General features: G+C 47.4%; 1 protein-coding gene across 1 annotated transcript; it reads right to left on the bottom strand.

Moving 5' to 3' along the window:
- Positions 1-5,684: 5,684 nt before the first annotated feature.
- HOXB4 (homeobox B4) lies at positions 5,685-11,432 on the bottom strand. Its single transcript, XM_052785298.1, has 3 exons — positions 11,289-11,432; positions 7,342-7,768; positions 5,685-6,590 (listed from the first exon to the last, which is right to left on the bottom strand). The coding sequence occupies exons 2-3, from the start codon at positions 7,760-7,762 to the stop codon at positions 6,274-6,276; spliced, it is 738 nt and encodes a 245-aa protein (XP_052641258.1). The 5' UTR covers positions 7,763-7,768; positions 11,289-11,432; the 3' UTR covers positions 5,685-6,273.
- Positions 11,433-14,442: the final 3,010 nt, after the last annotated feature.

The raw sequence follows: 14,442 nt of genomic DNA, 5'->3' as shown, positions 1-14,442 counted from the left end.
AACAGTCTTGTCCTGAATAGCACAACTGTTATAGAGTCTAAACCAGCTGAGAATATTTATACTCCTGGTTTTAAAGAGCTCAGCACTCCCTTCCAGGCCTTTTCTCCCCGCTGCTGTTATTGTTTGGCCAGCCTTTATTGCATTAAACAAAACAAAACAAAAAAAAAAATCAAATTTTGACTCTGAAGAGAGCTGCCAAGTACAAGGATCCTGGGTGAGGGAAAAAAAAAAGAAAAGGGGAGAAAAAAAAAAAGAATCGGCAACAAAGGGAGCCGCTGGGAAAGGCCGCGGAGCAGCCGCTGAGCAGGCAGCCGGGAGCGTGCTGCCCTGGCAGAGCGCTGCCTGCACCGCGGCCCCCCCGACTCCCCACCTCCACGGGGAGGGGGGGAAGGCTGTCACCCCAGAAAAGGCAGCAAGTAGTAGAGCCTGAAAGCCTCAGGACTGTGTCCCAACGCTCCCGGGTCTGCCAGAGCCGGGGGGGGGAACACCCCAGGGCAGAACCTCTTCCCCCCCCCAGCAGCCCAGTAACGCTACACCCCCAGCGGGGTGGCCACACTGGGAACCGAAATACCCCCCCCCCGTGAGTAAAGCCTGGAGGGAGCTTGTATTAAACGTCAAAATTCATCAAAAAAGTCTAAAAGCGGGGTTTTCCCCCCCTTTAAGCCGAGGCTGGGCGGGGGGGCGGTCTGGGCTCCCCCCGGCCAGTGAGGAGCGAGCGAGCGCTTCGTTTTCAAAAGCCCTCGATTATTTCTGCATCGATTTTAGGAATCAAAGTGGTTGTCGGAAGAGAGACGTTTGGTCAAGGTGTGGGAGGAAGCGGGGGGGAAAAATACGATTAAAAGGGGCTCCCGTCGCCGGGGGGGGGGTGTCCCACGAGGGAGGAAACTTCGGGGGGGGCTTTTATGGGAACTTCAGGTCAATTCAGAAGCCGCAACTTTCGCTTCCTACAACCACTTGTTTTTTTTTTTTTTCTTCTTTAGTCATAAAACGAAGTGTCCCTGTGAATGGAGCCGGGTAAATAAATACCAAAAAAAGAGAGGGGAAAAAAAAAAAAAAAGGAACAGAGTCATTCCAGGCAGCAAACGGGGCAGACACCCCCCTCTCCACCTCTGCTGGCATTTTGGGGTTTGTTTCATGCAAAAGAAGCACCCATTTCGGGTTTTTTTGTGTTTTTTCTTTTTTTTTTTTTAAAGCCCCCAGTTCAAAGGGTCGGAAACGCGGCCATAAACAGCGGCTTCGCCCTCCGAGGTGCCGTGATCAAAGCCGTTTTCTTTCTAAAGATAAAATGAACGTTTATATAGTGAGAAAGCGAGATTGATTTACGGATTTAAACACGCCGTTCTTATTGCGGATCATAAATCTGTCACCGGGGCTGAGAAACTCCCAACCCGCTAGCCGAGCCGAGCCGCCTTTAAAGCGACCCAGCGCTATACCGGGGCTGCAAGACCCCCCCAGACCCCCTATACCGGGCAGAAACACCCCCCTCCGCCTCATAGCCATGCATATATACATAGATATACTTATATCTATTTATTTTTACTTTCTCTATACCCCTTCTCTCTAATAACTACATCTCAGTGGGGATGGGTTACGCGATTTTTCTCACACAAAAAAACCCCCTTCTTTTGTCCAATTTTGGGACCAAGAGGTAACAAAAGGGTTCAGCATCCCGACCGGGACCGGTGTTTGCGGGGGGGGGGTCCCGGGGAGAGACCGCCCGAACGTCTCTCGACCCGGTGGAATCCCCCCCGCGCCGCTCCGCGTTGCTCCGCGCAGCTCCGCGCAGCTCCGCGCAGCTCCGCGCCGGCAGCAGGCAGCTGGGCATAGAGAGGCTTTTGAGAGCGTCGTGGGCAGGGGCGAAGTGGGAGGAGGTGCGGGGGGGGGGAGAGGGCGAAGGAGGGGGGGGAGAGGATGGAGAGGGACTCTTGGAAACAAAGGAATTTCTGAAAATAAGAGGCGAGAAGAGACGCAGGCCGAGGGAAGCGGCGGCGGGTCGGGGGCTTTGCTCCTTCGGGTTGTTTTTTTTTTTCCCCCGAATTATTTTTGTAAAGCAAACAGTCTGCTCTGCAAAGGCAAACCGCTGCGGATTCTCCCGCGCCTCTCGCCCTCGCTCCTTCTTTTTTTTCTTTTCTTACAAAGCAGCAAACAAACAAGCAAACACCGAGGGCTTTTGAAGTGAAATCAGAGGGGAAAGCCTCTGTCGGGCCCGGGCTCAGCAACAGAACGATTAAACAGTGATAAACCAGAAATAAACCCACTCCTAAGCCCCTTCTCCACTCCTTTCTTCCCCACCTTTTCCTCCCGGTGCTGGTTCCCCGCTTCCACGGCCCAAAACCCACGGTGAGGGCCGGGACCCCGCACACGTAAAGTTTTGCTGAACTGCGGGCTGAGCTGCTGCCCAGCACAATGTCCAGCCTCGGAGAGGTCAAGGGGTTTGCGAGGTCAGTCCCGGGCTGGAATACACAGCTAATCGCCTAGAAAACGTGTCCTCTGCGTGAACTCTATCCCCCGATCGGGGCTTGCCAGTCCTGGATTTTGTCGTCCCTAATTTTCACCCCTTTCCTTCACCACGCTATTCCCGCACCGCTCCTGGGGTCAGGCAGCAACCTCCCCGGACAGCCAGCACCCCAAGGACACCGATATTCGTGGGACACAGACACCCCCGGGGCACCCGCACCGCCCGGGACACCCGCATCCCGGGACATCTTCATCCCGGGACATTCTCATCCCGGGACATTCTCATCCCGGGACACCCGCACCTCCCGGGACACCCGCACCCCGGGATACCCGCACCCCCGGTGCTCTGTCCCCTTTGGGGACACTCTGCCAAACCCTTCCCAAACCGGCCCGTGACACGGGCAGGGAGATCTTGCTCGGAAAAATAAAATTAAAAAAAAAAAAAGGAGAAAAAATAACAATAAAAAAGGAACCAAGGGGGGGGGAACCCCTCCAACCCTCCCCGTCGAGGGGCCCCGCCGCCTCCCCGCAGCCCTGCCCGGGGTCCCGCAGCAAAAATCCGCAGGGCCGAGCCCCAAACCCGCACAGCCCCAAATCGAGGAGGAAAAAAAAAAAAGAAAACCCCTCTCGCCACAAGTAACCCGTCTGCAAACTTTCTCTACCCGCTCCCCTCGGTCAAAATAAAACGAGAAAACAGAAGGAAAACCCAGCACAAGAATTCATGTGTTGTTTTTCTTTCTGCCCCCCCTTTTTTTTTTCTTTTTAGCTCCTTTTTTCTCTTGCTTTCCCCCAGCTTTCTCGTGAAAGGAGGCAATAAACCGATCAGAAATGCATGCCAAGAGAGCAGCTCTGTTACCTGGTTCGCTCCCACATCCTTTTTCCAACGCCCCAGAGACGGCCCTCATGGTTTGGGTGGTTTCTTCCAAAGTGAGAGGTCTGGGGGAGGGGGTGGCTTGGGGGGGGGGTGGTTTTGTTTTTCTCCCCCAAAAATAAAGCTTTCACCTTTACGATCCAGATTTTATTATTAATATTATTATTTCCCCTGAAGATTCTTGTAGGACTCCGGGTGCTTTTTTCCCAACAGACGGTCTGCGGAGATTTGCTGTTGAATAACAATGGGAAAAGGATAAGTATTTAAAGAAAAGAAGTGATTAATGATTTTCTGTATAATTCTCGCATTTTTCTTGGCTTCTGTCTGCTTATAATGGCTGTGAACTTTTAAGTCCTATAGAAATCTTCTTTTCTCCCCCTTCTATTCTATTCATACTTTCCAGCTTTGATTTGCTTCTATAGACCCCGCATTCCTGGAAGCATATGCTTTTTTTAAAAAAAAAAAAAAGAACGATTTTTTGCCATTCTTAGAAGCACTATCTTGAAAATAACACCCTCTTTACAACTCCAGCAGATCAAAGAGAGAAACAGTAAAATAAAATGCAACAACAACAACAAAACACCCCAACGTCAGGCATTACAATAAAATACAGCCCTTGCCACCCTCCCTGGGAAAAAAAAAAAAAAAAAGAAAAAAAAAGAAAAAAAAAAGAAACTTTAAAGGTTGGCAGTTGCTACCTCTAAAAACGCGATAGTTAACCAAAAATACATCCATAAATCCATTTCTTCTACATCAGAGCGTGTAACAGATCTGTACCATGTGACTACATTAGTATTATTTTAAAGTATTAAAATGTCAATAGAAAGAAAAATCTAACGGCCCTTTGTTTGAGCTGGGGGGCAGGGAGACTTTTGGGGACACTTTATTTGCAAGGTGGTCGTGCGGTGACTTACTACGACTAAAGGAATAACCCATAAACACACTCTGGCTTGAAATATTCCAAGCCCTGCCTTTGTTTCTGAATAATGCGGCGGAATATTTCGGTCCTGATGGGGGGTCTCGGAGAATTCCGTGAACATGGAACAAATAAGCAAAAGCCATTTTATTTTAGAGGCAAGTATAAGAAAATGATTATTTTCTTCAGCTGATGCAGAGGCTTCCTCCCCCTGCGGACCCCCCTGCGCACAACAGTCTTTTTTTTTTTTTTTTTTCTATTTGTAACTTAGAACTGGAATGTTATTTCGTCCTGAACAGTATTTTCGATACTTTCTATGAGAAAGAAAATGAAAATTAATACAAGAGCTGCGGCTCACAAAAGAAGCCATTTGTCTTCTTGATTATCTATTTGCTTGTCAGGCTATGAGCTATCGCAGGAGCCAGCTCCTTTGTAATATAAAAATACACAGAAAACCTGCAAACACCGAGAAACATCTGTGCAAAAATTAGACTCATTAATGCATTAACTACCTTGGAGAAGGAGATTTTTTTTTTTTTTTAAATCGAGAAGTCTCTCTAGAGAAATACAACGCTACATCCATTCCTTACAGCAAAGCAAAGCGCTAATGACTACCTCTGTTTTGTCTGAGACCAGTTTAGGAAGAGCATATTAATATATGCTTAGAACAAATAAATCATAATATGTAAGGCTTAGCAGTACTTAAGGCTGATATACCCTAGTCAAACATCTTTTGTTTTCATTAGGGACTTGAGGCTGTGCCATTGACAACAGAAAACCCTGTAAAAAAGAAACGTGCTGTTTAATTAATTTCTTTAAAATAGATATTTTTGTCTCACCAGAACAAAAAGACAACCACCCCACCCCCCCAAAAAAATAAAAAAAAACCACACAGGGTCAGATTCACAATGAAAAAATTTATTTCCAATTGCGCTTTCTTTTGTTGTTGTTGGTTTTGTTCCTTTTCTCTGCTATTTACAGGTAATCCTGGTCATCCCGAAGGACAAAGGGAGGGGATGGAGGTGGCCGGGCCGGGCGGGGTGTCGGGGGGAGCCTCGCCAAACCCCTGCCTCACCCCGTGCTCCCCCCCCAGAGGGGCGAGCCCTCACCCCTCCGTCCTTAATTCACATTTTCAGTACAAAACTGGGCTAGACAGCGGGAGAGGAGCTCCCACCCCCCCCTCCAGGTGCCATTCTTTATCACCCAGTTTCTAACCTAAACCCCTGCTTTTCCCCTCTCCCCTCCCACCCCCCCTTTCCCAGATTCACAATTAACCTGCTGGACTCAAAAAAAATGGCGGGGGGGGGGGTGTCCTACATCACTCTCCATCCTCTTGCTTTCTTTGTCCACCACCCACTTGACCTAATTTTCCTTTTTTTTTTTTTTTCCACGGGGTTGCCCCACCGCCCCCACTCCCACGCACGACCAGCGCAGTGTCCGACACCCCCTGCTCCCCACGGTCCGTGCCCGGCGGAGATTTTGGTTGGGTTTGGGGGGGGGGGTTGTGTTGGGTTTTTTTTTTTCTCCATCACAGGGCTGTGCTAGAACCGCCGCATCTTTGGGATGGCGGGACAGAAACTTTCCGTTTGTGGCTGGTAGGCGAGAAAAGAAAAAGAGGAGGGGGGGGAAGGGGGGGGGAGAAAATCCAGTTCGTCTTGAAGAAACTGAGCCTCATTTATTAAAGTGAGCGCTGGTTGTCGAGGTAATAGCAGACATAAGGTCCATCCTTTGTACGGGAGAGTAAACATGACAAATGGGGCAGAGCTTGGCGTGATTAAAGATGAAACAAGGATCCATCTTAGCCAAATCTGAAAACTACTATCTACAGCCTTCTTTTAATGGAAGAGAGGCACAACAGCACAGCTCTGCTTTGTTGCAGCTGAGTCTCCCTCTGTTCCCCCTATAAATAAAGAGTACCCTCCTTCCCTCGCTTCTTGGAGCATTTAAAAAAAAAGAATTACCATGTGTTCCCTACACACACACAAACTCACACCCACAACCACGCACACTCCATCCATCCAAGGAATAGTTATAGGCTGGTGGTTGGTCCATGGGATCGGTTTTGAGATCCTCCTTGTGGGATCTGCAGGCTGGCAGAGGAGCTGGAAGAATTAGACCTGATCTTGGTATTTGGTAACTTGTGATCTTTTTTCCATTTCATCCTCCTGTTCTGGAACCAGATTTTGATCTGGCGCTCGGAGAGGCAGAGGGAATGGGCGATCTCGACCCTGCGCCTCCGGGTGAGATAGCGGTTATAGTGAAATTCCTTCTCCAGCTCCAGGACTTGCTGCCTGGTGTAGGCTGTGCGGGAGCGTTTCGGTTCCCCTCCTGAGTAATTGGGGTTTACTGAACAAACACAAAGGAGGAAAAAGAAAAAGGGTGGGAAAAAAAAGGGGGGGAGGGAAAAAAAAAAGAGCAGAAGAATTACTGAGCTGTTCCTTTAATGGGTCCTTTCCCCCCCCAAAAAGCATCACACATTCTTTTGGTGGGGGGATATACTCAAAAAAATACACCGCAAACCTTCTAAAAATATACCCAGAACCTATCTCCAAATCTCCACCTCCATCCTCATTGCTTGACGTGTATTCCTGTCTAAACGCTTTTATAAGGTCCCCTAGACACATTTTCCATGCCCTCTATGTGTGTATATACACACACATATACACACCTCGACTCGAGCATCACTCTATTATCCCCAAATCTTTAAAGTTCCCCCTACACACATGCAAACAGGCAAACACAGACACTCCTTTTTATTAAATATCACACTAAAAAAAAAAAGGGGGGGGGAAATAGTAAAAGTTTACTCAACCCGCCACTTAAATACAAATTACGAAAACATAAAACTTAACTTATGAAGATTCAACAGCCATAAAAAAAGTAGCCTGCAAGAAATTGGAGGAGGATGGTAACAGAGACTTCAAAGGCACATGGCCAAGCAGAGCAATAAAAATTTATGGAGGATGTAATTATACCGCTCTGCAAACAGGCGATCGTAAATCTCCACGAATGGTTATTTTACAACTGGTGCAATAAGATTTCTACAAGACTTTGAGGTGCTACTTAGTATAAAGCAAAGCCACTTTAGTTCACTTACCCGTGCTTACATGGACTTTTTTCATCCAGGGGTAAACTACCGGCTCTTTGCAAGAGGAATTGGAAGGGCTTTGGTTCAGAGAGTTTTGGCTGCAGGAGGGTGGTGGGCTGGGGGTGACCGGCTCGCAGGGATGGTTTGGCTCAGAGAGGTGGCTCTGCAGTCCGGCCGGAGGATGGACATGACCCCGGGGGGATAACACCGCTGCTTGGTGGCCGGAGCTCGGACAGGACGAGTAGAGCTGCTCCTTGCAGGCTGACCGCGGCTGGTACATCGCTTCATGTTGGAAAGTGCTCTCTCGCCTCTGGCTGCTGTAATATTCCGGCGAGTGATTGGGAAGGTAATCGCTGTGGGAATACTCTTCACAGGGTGGGAACTTGGGGTCCACATAGTTGGAGTTGATCAAAAACGAGCTCATGGCCATTAATTTCTTAGGATTGCACACACGGAAAAAAAAATATATATATCTCTCTCCTAAAATTTATTCCCGTCCCCCCCTTTACTCGTTTTCCTGTTTCGTGAAACCCTCCTACTTACTGTCAAGTGAACAAAGTTGGAGTCCATGTGACAGCGCGGGCCAATGGCGAGGTGCCCTGCGATCCCCGGATAAGGAAATCTGCCCAGCCCGGGCTCTCCCGGGGCCCCCCGAGCATCCCCGGGGAGGCGGCCGGGGGCGACCGCTCCCCTCCGGCCGCCCCCGGGTCCGGCGCCTCCGGGCCCCGCCGGCCCCGGGCTCCGCAGCGCCCCGTGGGCGAGAACCGGCCCCCACCCCAGTCACTCACACCCCCCCCCCCAAGACACCCCCCCCCCCCCGGCCCACACCCCTCGGGGGTGTGTCCTGGGGCGGGGGGGTCGGGGGGGAACGGAGGGAAAGGAGGGTGGGAAAAATAAAAATCTCACACACCCCCCCCAAAGCAAAAAATAAAATAAAATAGAGGGTCAAAGTGATTTTTCGGGGGGGGGTTGCGGCTCACAGCCGCTGCCCCAGCACATGATCCATGGCGGTCCCTCCGGGTGGTGGTCGCATCTCATTCCGTGCTAAGGTGATACGGGAAGGGACATTGCGCCCCGAGCCTGGCAGAGATGAATAGGGCTTGTTTGGGATCGATAAGAAATTCATCAGCTAATTCGGGGTACCCGGTCTCCTAAATCACATTTAGCTGGGCTCTGAGATTGACTGTTTTCCCACGCACCGATGGAAAAAGGAGCCCGTCCTCCAAGCAAGAAATCAAGGACTTGATGAACAATTACAAAAGCGAATTTGCCCAAGTCCTAATGCATCTTCGCCTCGCCCTTCTCCTAATAAAGACGCTTTAAAAGCCCGAGCAGAGCAGCAGCCTCGCAAAAGCCACCCCCAATTCCTCAAATTCGTGTTTAAACCTGAAACGCGCAATAAGCTCCTCGCAAGCGGCAGGAAAGCAAGCAATATTTTTTGCCGGTGTCAGTGCTGAGAGTACTCGAACTAAAGCACTAGTGGGATCCTGGCTCTCAAATCGCGGTAATAACGCCCCTGACCCCCCCCGCCTCCTCCCGCCTTCGCAGCTCAGATTTTATCTCGAAGTGATGATAAAGTTTATCGCAGGAGCGCTGGAGTTGAGCTAAGGTCAAATCCAAAGTATTTCTTTTCAGTTATCAAACGGTTTTCTGGTTAGGATCTTGTTTTCACCCTTTAGGGTTTTGGGGGTGTGGGTGGCTTTTTTTTTTTTTTTTTTTTAAATGCCTTCTGGGTTTGTGACCTGTAGTGTTTGTGTCAACTACATATTCCCCTAGATACGAATTTGTGACCCAACTTCCTTTACACAAATTCGGATCTACAGGGTACATATAGAAGACAGATGCATCCTCCTTGGTCAGAGATCTTCGCCTACCGCCATAATTCTCTTCTGGGGAAGGGGGGCAGGGGGGTAAAGTTTTGTAACTCGAGAGATCAAGAATTAATCTATAGGTAAAGACGGTAAAAACATTCACTCTTCAGAGGAAAGACGATTAATTCAAGCATCAACTCAGTATCCGACTAGCTGATGCTAGATCAGAAAAACTAGAACTATTCTGCCTTCTCCCTCATACCTTATACATTAGTTTACCGCTGTGCTGAAAAAAAAAAAAAATCAGCTCCTGGGCTGAATATATAAGTATAGACGCACAACGAGACTCGAATCCAAATAATCGTCATTTAAAAGCAAAATGCCACAGCTCCATCCCCCTCCATCCTGAAACCCTCGTAATTATTCACTGGTACGCAGTGCAAAGATTTCATCCATTTTTTTCGTTCTCGGAGGTCAACCAAGGTTTTGGTTTATACGTGTGTGTGCGGATAAATTATAAAAAAAAAAGAAAGAAAGAAAGAAAGAAAGAAACAGATGAAAAGAAATACAGAATGTAAAGGCAGATGGGACGACAGGTTTTTTTTTTAATGACAGGCAATTCTTTTTACAACCCGAGAAAAAGATCAAAGGCGTTTCATTTCCGAAAAAGGGATATAAAGCAATAAAATATTCATACTGTCTAGGTAATGAACCTTCATTCGGAACTAATGAGGGTAGCATCATGTTGAGATTTCGTTTAAAATTACAGTTGCCCAAGAGATTAAAAGTATAGCATCCTCTTCCCCCCCCCCCTTCTTTTTTTCTTTGTATTTCAAAAGGCAGAACATTTTTTGGTCAAGTATCTCCCGAATTAATTGCATTTAAATGCCACTGCAGAGAGGCTATCAGAGAAAAGCTGCGTTTCCCCTACATTAAAATTCCTGATGAATATCTTAAATATATTTCTCAAACTCCTGCATTTTTCCTAACAAAAAATAGTTACAGCCAAGAAGGAACGTCCCGCAGTTTTCCCGGACACACGATGCCCCGAGATTTTTCAGGTACTTTAAGGTGAATGGTCGGTTTTCCTGAGAAAACGTATAATTCCCAGATAAACAGAAAAACGAAGGCATATCTTAAGAAATAAGACCAAATGCACCTAGGACAACCCCCAAACCATTTTACACGCCTAAACAAAACCCAGGTTTCCAGCAAAAGAAGCAGAGGAAAGCGAAGACGCCTCTTGCACAGAGCAGAGATTTTTTCCCACCTCCACAAACCAGCACCTACACTTTGCTGGGGAGCAGGCAGCAACTCTAAAATTTACCTTCCCCTCTAAAACCTGCCATAAAAGTAAGAAGCCAAGTCAAATCTGCTTGTACAACGTGTAGATGGATGCCATAAAATAATTCTACAGAACCAATCCCATTAGAGCTCTTTTTTTTTTTCCTCCTTAAATTTTATTCCTCCTTTCCATTCCCTTCTCTGATTTATTTTATTGTATTTCCTCGCAGTCGGTACCGTAGCGATCTCCTAACGGAGGAGAGAAGCCTGAATAGAAATAACTAGGCCTATTCCGTATTTTTAACCCCCTCCCACATCCTTAAAAAAAAAAAAATCGGTTTTAATTTTCCTCCCCAATGACACAAGGGGTTTGGTGCCAGCAAACCAGCACCCCTAGCGTTTACCAGAAATCTTCCCCCCACCACACCTCCAAGAAATCTCCCCCTCGCTCCTTCTGATCCCAAATTAAAGGCAGCCCCTCGCTGCCCCCCCCCGACCCCCCCTTCTCCGCACACCTTTCTCCCTTTCGCTGGGAAACCGCCCCACGTCGCGAAAGTTTCTCACAGCAAATTTCACCCGGGCTTTTTTCCATTTCAAAGCAACATCAGTTGGGAAGGGGGGGTTGTTCCCTCGGGCCCCCCGGCTTTTTCCCACACACCCCCCCAAAGGGGGCGACGGGGGGAAGCCCCAAATCCTCACCAAAACCTTCCTCAAGGCACCTGCCAGCGCAGGGGGGGGGGTATTAAACCGTTCCTGATGCTGAGCGTCTCTTTGGTCTCCCCAAAAGAGAGGGCACTAAGCAGGGGGTGCCCCCCCCAGCTCCCCCCACCGCCCAGGTGTAACTCCGACAGCGGTACCTACCTTGACAAAACGTGGGTCCTTTCCTCCGAGTAACCCCCGGGGGGGTTAGGACGCTCCCTTAAAACTTGGGAAGGTTTTGCAGGCGGAATCCTATAGAAACCCCCTGCACCCCCCCCCCCCCCAAATCCAGCCTGGGCTATTCTGCTCTCTCTCCCCTGTGTTGCTTTTTCAAGGAGATTATTTCTCGAGAAGAACACTAATTTCTCTCTCTCCTTCTTCTTCTTCTTTTTTTTTCTTTCTTTTTTTTTTTTTTTTGTGGTGGGGTTTGTTGGTGCCCCCTCCCCCTCTCCCCCAGTATAAACCACTATTGTCCTTAAAGGCGAGCGGAACTGCTCCTGGCAGAGCCAGGAGGCCCTCTGAGCATTTTGGGGTGGGAAACCCGCAAGTTTTGGTATTAATCTCATAGTTTGTCAGTCTTTGTTAAACAGCGAGGCGTGTCCGCAGCGCGGCGGCCGCCGAGAGCCGCGCTGACCCGCGGTTCACCCCGCGCCGCGCTCCCTCCGCGCCGCTCCGCGCTGTCACTTTTAGGGCTTTTTTTTTTTTTTTTTTTCCTTAATTTTCCCCGCGTATTCCGCCCCCCCCCCCCCGGAGATCTCGCTCTCGAGTCTGGCAGCAATGAGAATGGGGATTATTTATTTATTTATTTATTTTAATTTTCTTTTTTTTTTTAATTTATTTTAATGTTTTATTTTAATTTTTCTATTATTTTAATTTTTTTAATTTTAATTTTTTTTTCTCGCCCCTTTCGGAAGCGCAAACCTTTTGGGTTTGGGTATTAAACTGGGATTTTCCTCCCTCCCCACCCAGCAAACGGAGGTCTGAGGTGCTTCTTTAGGGCAGAACTTTTAATAAGGAGCAACCGGCGCCTCGACTGCATCTGAGCTGTATAAATGGGCTGCAGGATTAGGTGGAAATGAGCCCACACCTGCTTTGCAACGGGGAAACGAAGATTTAAGCCTTGCGTGGTTTCCCAGCCAGCCTTGTGTATCCTTTTCATTTCTAATGAAAAAAAAAAAAAATCATATTTTCACCTAAAGCCCGTGAAGCAGCAAGTGAGGAGCGCTGGCAGGGACGGGGGGGTAGCGGGGAACGGAGCATCCCTGCGAGGATTCACCATTTATCTCCGCGTTTACACCACCAGCTCCAACCCCGCGTTTCTTCCCGCGATAAAGAGGTCATTTGGAAAGTAAATCGGGATTAAAAAGCGCATTCAATTGATTGTCCGGTAGGGAAAAAAAAAGAAAAAAAAACCAAAACAAAATAGAAGGAAAACCCACCCTGAATTGTGTTTGCAGCGGCTGGCCGGTACTCAGAGACCCTCACCCCCGGGCCAAGCCAGTCCGTCCCGAGCAAGGGAGATAAATTAGAAATATCCTTGAAAATGCTACCTTTAATTTCCTCCCTCTCTCCTCGCCCCCCCCCGCTCTCTCTCCCTCCTTACATCTCTCCAAATGAACCCACTTCCAACGAACACGCAGCCTCGCGTCCCTAAATTGAAAGTTAAACGTTATGATGTAGGAGTGAATATTATAAGGAAAGTTGGGAGGTGGTTTTTTTTTTTTTTATTGCCGTGAAATTATACCTGCTTGTTTTAATATCCCGAAAACAAATGGCCTTTATTATCCATTACCTGTTCTATAAACCTGGAGTAGAAATGACTGTTCTAGAGAGATAAGTACAGTAATTACAAGGGCGAAGAGATGGATCACCCAAGTTACAACTAAACGGTAGCCCTTATATAGTGATATTTTATAAATACCAAGCAAATTCATGGCAATTAATTAAACCCGAGCCTTATCACGCGAAACAAAACGCTTTACGTTCTCTTGAATTTCACCTACTCCATGAATATATCCGCATCGGGAAAGCAAATGGATTTTCCAGAATGCCTTTCCCAGGGCTCTAATATTCTCTCTTTCTCTTCCAAGAAAAATGACCCCTGTTATAAGTATTTAGTCACTGAAAATATTTAAAAGCCGAGGGGGGAAAAAAAGCAAATTTGCAGGGCGCTTTTTTTTTTTGCCTTTTTTTTTTTTTTTTCCAGGAGAGTTTGCCTTGCTACGACTGTTTGCTTAAGAAGCTATTGAAAAGATCTTCCCCAGTCCCAGTGCAAATAATATTTAGAGTTTGGAGGGTTCAAAGTCTGGCAGTGTAGAAATAACTTTGAAATGCCAAGGGAAATATTTATTATATCAGTTCATTAAACTGTTGCAATGACCAGAGTGGAGTCACATTTCAAGCAAGAAATATAAAACATTTCATTCAAATTCCGACGGAAAGCGTGCTGCAAAACAAAATTAGCTACTTTAACCGGACCGAGAGACGAAACGGGCACTTACAAGCACCTTTATATACATACATTGAATTTTTTAAAGCCACCAGTCCATTGATTTTGCCTATGTATCATTATTCTCGATTTCCTACGATTAAGGCAGAAATGCAAATAGTAAATCAGGGGCGTTATTTCGTGTAATTCTTTTATTATTTTGGATGAGTATTTGCTCCGGCGCCCGGGGGAGGCGGGAGACAGGCACCTCTCCAAGGGTTTGGGAAGTGTTTCCAAGTAAAGATGTTAGAACACATTTTCACCAACCGTGTCAGACGACTTTTTTTTTTTTTTTCTTTCGGTATAATTTAAGCCCTATCCAAACAAAATCGACGCTGGAATGAAAATTATTTTTAACAGCTCGCGTTAATATCCTAGAGGGACCTCCACGTAATTGGATTTAATAAATGCATTTCCCCCCTATATTCTGTTAATTCGACTCCAAATAGCGTTTCAGGGGTTATCTTGGAAAAATACTAAGAAGTCGCTCGGCGTTTCCTCACGAGAGACCCAAATCAATCTACCTTATTTTCTACCGACATCCCACCCCAAATCCTGCAGCCCTCTTTCCCCCCCCCGCGTCTCTCCAGCTTGCGGCTGAAGGTCGCTCCCACCTCGCTATCATCCTCTCCCATCTCTGCCCATAAGCAGAGACTCTTCCTCCCACCTCGCCCCCCTCCCCGCTTTCTTTTTTTCTCCTTTTTTTTTTTCTCACCCTGACATCAGTCTATCAGGGTTATACACAAGACTGAGTCACGCACAGCGTAAACTTTTGACCCTCAACTTTTTGACCCCTCGAGCTATAATGCTGTACTAACAAGCCCCCCA

The sequence above is a fragment of the Harpia harpyja genome, chromosome 4 (assembly GCF_026419915.1).
Source record: "Harpia harpyja isolate bHarHar1 chromosome 4, bHarHar1 primary haplotype, whole genome shotgun sequence".
Lineage (NCBI taxonomy): Eukaryota > Metazoa > Chordata > Aves > Accipitriformes > Accipitridae > Harpia > Harpia harpyja.
The sequence above is the reverse complement of the archived record's forward strand: the minus strand, read 5'-3'. Positions and strand labels throughout refer to the sequence as shown.

What these genes read in the sequence shown, in the direction of transcription:
- HOXB4 (XM_052785298.1), bottom strand. Translation starts at nt 7,762, where the DNA reads ATGGCCATGAGCTCGTTTTTGATCAACTCCAACTATGTGGACCCCAAG. An exon ending in AAAAGTCCATGTAAGCACGG is followed by an intron (nt 6,591 to 7,341) that starts GTAAGTGAACTA and finishes GTGTTTGTTCAG; the next exon opens with TAAACCCCAATTACTCAGGA.